This window comes from Cibotium barometz, chromosome 28 (genome assembly GCF_041138505.1).
Source record: "Cibotium barometz isolate CiBa-2024 chromosome 28, ASM4113850v1, whole genome shotgun sequence".
Classification (NCBI taxonomy): Eukaryota; Viridiplantae; Streptophyta; class Polypodiopsida; order Cyatheales; family Cibotiaceae; genus Cibotium; species Cibotium barometz.
The window spans coordinates 22,966,147-22,972,604 of record NC_141073.1 but is presented as its reverse complement, the minus strand read 5'-3'; the positions used below and the strand labels follow the sequence as shown (position 1 = coordinate 22,972,604).

Below are 6,458 nucleotides of genomic sequence, written 5' to 3'. Positions count from 1 at the left end.
TCAATGGGGAACAACGCGCACTCCGATATGGGGTTAAAGGTTATCAAAATGGGTGGTGGTTCAAGTTGAGACTGGTATTGCTCTAAAAGTGCTTGGGCCTTCTGAAGACGTTGCTTCTCAAGGATGGCATTGGGATATTTGGCCAGCCATTTTTCTCGTTTGGTGAGTTTTTGTTGCTGGCTGCTGGTGTGGAGGTTGAATGAAGAGGGAGGGGCCATTAATGTAATATTTAGTCTTATTAGACATTGTTGTTTATGGGGGATTTAGAACTCCACGAATTTGTTGTTATTTCAAAAAGGGTCTAGTCAGGGTTTAGATGTGTTAGAGCTGATGTATAAGTGTGTACATCATCAGTGCTGATTTATATATTGTGTAAATAATTTGAATGATAACCTTTTTGTTGAGCTAGTCTAGGTTCTGCAGGCTGGAATAGGTTGAGTTAGGTCCAAGTTGTAGAGATATTAACACATACTAGGGCATCTTAACAATTGTTGATATGTGGCAGGTTTACATAAGGAATGATTTGGAGATAAAGTATCCTAAATTTGGTCCCAAAACCAGGAGATGGTATCAAAAGGAGAAGTAGCCTTTGCATACATTTGTGGCCTTAATTGAAAAGCCCTTGGGCAGAAGACCAATTGTGAAAATTTGGACTAAAGGGGACGGTTGGGAAAATAGACTCCTAAGGGATGTACCTCGGGTATCATATTTAATGGGTCATCTTTTTTTTTTTTGGGACGAGGAGAGACGGGACCAAATTTGTAATTTGCTTAATAGTAAGTGGGGGTAAAGATAGCAAGAGCTCTTTTGTATATGGAATATAAATATCTATTGTTCCCAAAAAATTAAGATGATGCAAACATATTGCATTGGAGAGTGGCTATGGAAGATGTACTTTCCAATGCAAACATATTGCATTGGAGAGTCGCTATGGAAGATTGCTGCAGGGCTCTCCAGCTTATCTCTGTTGGAAAGTTGGGATTTTCTTCTTCTGTAGTTCAAGCTTCACTGAACGGTTATGGATGGACCCTTCAAAGAGCAATGTAAGCGAAACCATTTGCATGCTAATACAGTGCGTTCAAACGTTAATTTAACAAGTCTATGCTGGGTTCAACAGAGAGATTAAGATATCAAGCACAAAGCAGCTGAGCAGTCTCTCTGTACAGACAACCCAAACAGCCCCCACTTTTGAGTCTTCAGCAGAAAGGTGAGTCATGAAATTTTATGGTTCAAAAACCACTTGCATGCCCTAAATGAGGTTACTGAATAGCTTTTCATTTTGATGCTTGAACGTAGCTTGGTAGACATGTGTGATCATGAAGAGTTGGGAAGACAGGCTGTGACTGGACAGGACAGTCCTCCTGAAAGAGGTTTTTTTCTATCTTACTTTTTTCCTTTGAAGTTCAGTCTCAAAGCATCCACCCATAAACTCTGTACAGCCGGTTTTCGTCGTGCTTATGCTTGCAGACATGCCAAATACGGAGCTCTTATGGCAAGAGTACTTCGCGGATCCTTCTCAGTGGTGGGACAAAAGAAAAAGAAAAGTAAGCACAGATAAATTCCAGCAGTATGCCTTTCATAGCTGTGGTTTGGTTAAGTTTAACATCTTGATGTGTTCAGCATGGTTTTGTATGGTCATTTTGACAATTGGCTGTTTTCTGACACAGAGGAACCCAAAAGCTCCTGATTTCAAGCATAAATTTACGAAGCAGTCTTTGTGGATAAATGGCTGGAACAATCCGAGTTGGGTCAAAGATATGCTTGAAGAGAAGTGCAGTGGGGCGGACACATGGGATGACCCTCCCCTATGTTTGAGTTCAGGTTTCATATCATACCCCGTTTTTGCCATCACATTCCCATTTTCCGATTGACAGGACACTATCGACAGATGGCCTCGCATGTGTTTATGCATGCAGACACCATTAATACCAAGTGCTGCTTGTGGGAGGACTACTTCATGGATCCTACTATGTGGTGGGACAACAGAAAGAGCAAAGTAAGTGTACACCATGAATACTAGCTTACCTCATTTGCAGATATCATGCTGGTGGCCAGTTTTGTCTAACCAGTTTGTAGCGGGTTTCAGCAGACAAACCCAAGGGCACCAGATTTTAAACATAAAGTTACAAAGCAATCGCTGTGGCTAGGTGATTGTAGTAACCCTGGGTGGGTTGCATTCAAGCTTGAGGAGGAATCTAGAAGACAGGGAATGGGCAAGACGAGTTCATTAGTAGGCAATCACACTGCACCAAATGGGGTGGACCATGCCAAGCCAAGGGAGCCAGTGGGACATGGGAATAAGAGAAAATATAGTGCTACATGTGTAGCTCAAACAGATGCATTTAGATTGGAAACACGAGACACTAATGGTTGGGAAACGCTGAGCACCGAGGAGGCAGTTGCGTGCTTGGAACAAAAGGTCAAGCCTCCTTCAGTGGACAGCCTTATTGGCATCTTGCAAAAATGCAGAAAGAAGAAATCTCTAGTTTATGCCAAGCGTGTGCATAAGTATATCCGCAACCATGGGCTGGAATCTCATAAAATGCTCGGGAACTACCTAGTGCCTATGTTCGTGGATTGTGGTGGTTTATATGATGCTCAGCAGGTTTTCCACAGGTTGGTCCACCGGAACGAGTATTCCTGGTCATCTCTCATTCATGGGCACATCGAATCTGGGGAATTCCGACATGCTCTCAGCTTGTATGAGAAAATGCATGAGAATCATGTGCATCCAAGTACGCATACTTTCTTGAGCCTACTTAAGGCTTGTGCCAGGTTGAAATCTGTGGAAAGAGGCCGAGAAATACATACTTGGATTGTGGCAGCAGGGTGTGAAAGGGACTATCTAGTGGGCAATACTTTGGTGGATATGTATGCCAAATTTGGATCACTTGTAGAGGCCCGAGAAGTGCTTATGAAGCTGCTGATTCGAGACGTAGTCTCGTGGACTGCATTGATCGCGGGCTATGCTGATCATGGGCTTGGTGAGCAAGTGTCAAGTTTTTTGGAACAAATGCAACTGGAGGGTGTGTCGCCCGATGCGGGCATGCATGTTTGCAGCTTGAAATCCTTCAGCAACGCAGGAGCTATAGACAAGGGCCGGGAGATACATATTCAGGTAATCAAAGGTGGATATGAAAGAGATCCTCTAGTTGGTAACATTCTTGTGGACATGTATGCCAAATCAGGCTCATTGTTGGAAGCATGGGAAGTCTTTGACAAGATGCCAGCAAGAAGTGTGGTGTCGTGGACGTCACTGATTGCAGGACATGCCCGGCGTGGTGAGTGTGAAAAGGTTTTTCATCTGTTTAAGGAAATGAGAGAAGAAGGCGTGCGCCCGAATGATACTACTTTTCTTATTGTTCTCTCGGTGTGCAGTCACGCAGGTATGGTCGAAAAGGGGTCCATGTATTTTGAAGCTATGGGCAAAGAGTATGGCATCACTCCAGGTATAAAACACCATAATTGCATGCTTGATCTCTTCAGTCGGGCAGGCCAACTCAATGAGGCTTTGCTGATGCTAGAAAAGATGCCTCTTCCACCCAACCTTGTGACATGGAAGACCATTTTGAGTGCTTGCCGGAAGTGGCGTAATGTTGAGATTGCTAGACAAGCCTTTGAATGGGCTGTGAGGATGGAGAAAAAACAGGCTTCTATTTTCACGTTGATGTCCAACATCTATGCTGATGCTAACATGTGGGAAGACTTGAAGAAGATTGAGGAGTTGCAAGTGGATATGCAAGCAGGTGAAAAGCTAGGAAAGAGCTGGATTGAGATTGGTGGAGTTGTGCATACATTTGTGGAAGGAGATACGAAACATTCTCAGAATAAAGATCTTCATTCAAAACTAAAGCATCTTTGCATTGAACTAAGGAAAATGCAGATATCTGATTTTGAGTCCATATTACTGGACACGTTGGACAAGGAAGATGCACTTTTGGGTCATTGTGAAAAGCTGGCTATTGCATTTGGCCTTGTTAATGTACTTGGAGGGATGCCCATACGTGTTGTGAAAAATCTCTGGCTCCGTGATCAATGTCATGCATCTGTGGCACTCATATCCAAGGTGGAGCAGCGAACTATTTTTTGCAGAGATGCAAGCCACTTTCATGTTTTCAAGGATGGAAAGTGCTCTTGTGAGAGCTGCTGCTGATGCTAGTGCATCTTGAAAGTTTCAGATTTAAATACTTCATGCAACACTTAGTCTTGATCTGGCATAGATGAGGCATTGCAGTGCAAGTCATGATGAGCATGACTATTTTGGCAGGAGCATAGACATGCACATGCATTCATAGAGAGTTGCATAGACATGCACATGCATTCATAGAGAGTTATGAAGCAAGATTGTTGCGGGAGTCCCATACGCTGAATCTGTATGGATTGTGTCTATTGCAAATGAGTAATCGAGAGAGTTATACTATCTCAGAAGCAACAGGCACCTAAACTACCGTATACTCTTACTTTTGGGAACAAGTTGCACAATGTGCAAGCCTGCCAATGTGGTTGAACAGTGAAAACTGAAGAGAACTACCAAATTTTACTGAAGAATTTTTTTTGGACTACCCAAGTCAATCCCAGAAACTTTGTCTGCCAGATTATCTGAAGGGGAGACTCTTGCTGCTGATTTGCTGCACTTCCAAGCTGCTGACAAAGTGGAGAGGGATTGGAGAGGTGTAGGCTGTAGCACAGTGCAGAAGAATGAGGAGAATGGGGGCTGGAGAAGGCTTTGTATAAGCCTGCGTGTGCAAGCCCGCTTACTGTATGGATCTTATAAAAGATGAGTATTGTGGGAGGATGCTGCATCCATTAATGGTGCAAGTTCTTCGATGCATTTTTCAGGGCTTGAACATGGATGTGGCTCATTGCTGGAGGATAACATAACATAAAGAACTCTTTACATCAGCTGTTTGAAGGTGGCTGTGAAAGAAATTTTAATGGCTTGCATCAATCGACATTGATACTGTACCCTGAAGAAGCCTATGGGAGAAAATGGAAAAGAGCAGGGTGGAAGTAGGATGTAGAAGGGCAGTTGCCCACCTTTATAAGAAGGTGAGATGTCAACACAAGCTGAAAGAAGGGATGTAACCCTTTAGCTGCCCGCTTTCTCCCGCTCTATATGGTCTCTGCATAGATGAGCTAGAATTGATGATTATGATTTGTGTGGGAAGTAATGATGGCCTTCAACTTTGGTAATATGCACAGATCATGTGGTGCTCTTTGCATTCAGTCAGGAGGTTATATAAAAGTTGATACATGTCTTGGATCAAATCTGAAAGTTTCGTGGGCTCTCTGTCAATATGGGGAAAACAAAGACGGACTGCAAAGACAATCCAGCCCAAAGAGCTTGCATCTATCACATAACTTAAGCTATGAAATTGAGGTATTTTAGCACTTTAATTTTCTGGTGGCATTGAAATTTCATCATATTAGCAACAGGTGCGGAAGCAATTGGGCAGTAGGTATGTGTCACATTGCGATTCATGTTAACACCTCACCCTACGTACGCGTGGCAGGCCTGTAAGAGTTGGGCAGAGCTGCAGTTGTATCGGTGAAAGATGACGGCCGCCTAGAACTCTTTGAGGTTCTTTTTGCATTTTTTGATGGTTCTTACATAATGATTCTCTTCTTCAAATGAGATTAATGCTTGCAAAATGATTCTCTTCTTCAAATGAGATTAATGCTTGCATAATGATTCTCTTCTTTGAACGTTTCTTGCGTAATGGTTAAATGAATGCAAAGATGGATTCTCATTGGACCTTTCTATGCATTTGGACACCAATTTGACTGGTGAATCACCCTCAGGATGTCCACTGTTTGGGCTTTGCTGATATGATCAGTAGTCTTGTGACATGGGCTGGTATTTCCAGAGGGATGGGAGCTTTGTTGATATGATGTAGCTCTTTTGGCAGTGCTAGTGTGACTAGGAGGCTTGGAGGTGTGACTAGTATGACCAAGAACACTGGTGCTCGGGGTCATCTAGTATGACTAGATCCCTGGGTGAGATACATGGCTTGAGAACGGGGTTTTCCAATGTATATTTGCATATGCATTGCATTTTGTACGTGTGCGGAGAAAGAAGGTTTGCAGGCTTGTTGATTAGTGATTGGCTTTTTGCAGGTGCCAAAACTGGCTATCAAAAGTCACAAAATCCATGTTTAGGACTTAGTCAAAAATTTATAAGGGGGAGTGTTCACACCCACATTAAAAATGGGTATGAACACCCAATGGGCAGGCTACCCTGCAGTCTAATCTTGAGGTTCTAATTCCTCTCTCCCGCCTTTGTGTTTGGAACCCTCTAGCCACCATGTGGTGGGCATTGCCACTAGTCTATGTGTTATGCTCTGAAGTGACGGGCACGATTGTACACATATTGTCTAACAAGGCCACAATGTGCTTCACGATTCTTCCCATGGTGGGGTTACCCAATTCCTTAGTTACAATTGCCTCAATAACACAGT

General features: G+C 43.2%; 1 protein-coding gene across 3 annotated transcripts; it reads left to right on the top strand.

The window, feature by feature from the left end:
* The first annotated feature begins 842 nt into the window (after positions 1-842).
* LOC147622656 (pentatricopeptide repeat-containing protein At4g14050, mitochondrial-like) lies at positions 843-5,268 on the top strand. Of its 3 annotated transcripts, XM_086822207.1 has the most exons (8): positions 843-1,043; positions 1,118-1,207; positions 1,297-1,370; positions 1,468-1,544; positions 1,668-1,821; positions 1,917-1,996; positions 2,087-3,281; positions 3,379-3,601. In XM_086822207.1, exons 1-8 carry the CDS (start codon positions 883-885, stop codon positions 3,453-3,455), a joined length of 1,908 nt encoding a protein of 635 aa, XP_086678333.1. In that variant the 5' UTR covers positions 843-882; the 3' UTR covers positions 3,456-3,601. The 3 variants fall into 3 exon arrangements, with proteins under 3 accessions (XP_086678333.1, XP_086678332.1, XP_086678331.1); XM_086822206.1 differs by having other exon boundaries at positions 2,090-5,268; XM_086822205.1 differs by having other exon boundaries at positions 2,087-5,268.
* Positions 5,269-6,458: the final 1,190 nt, after the last annotated feature.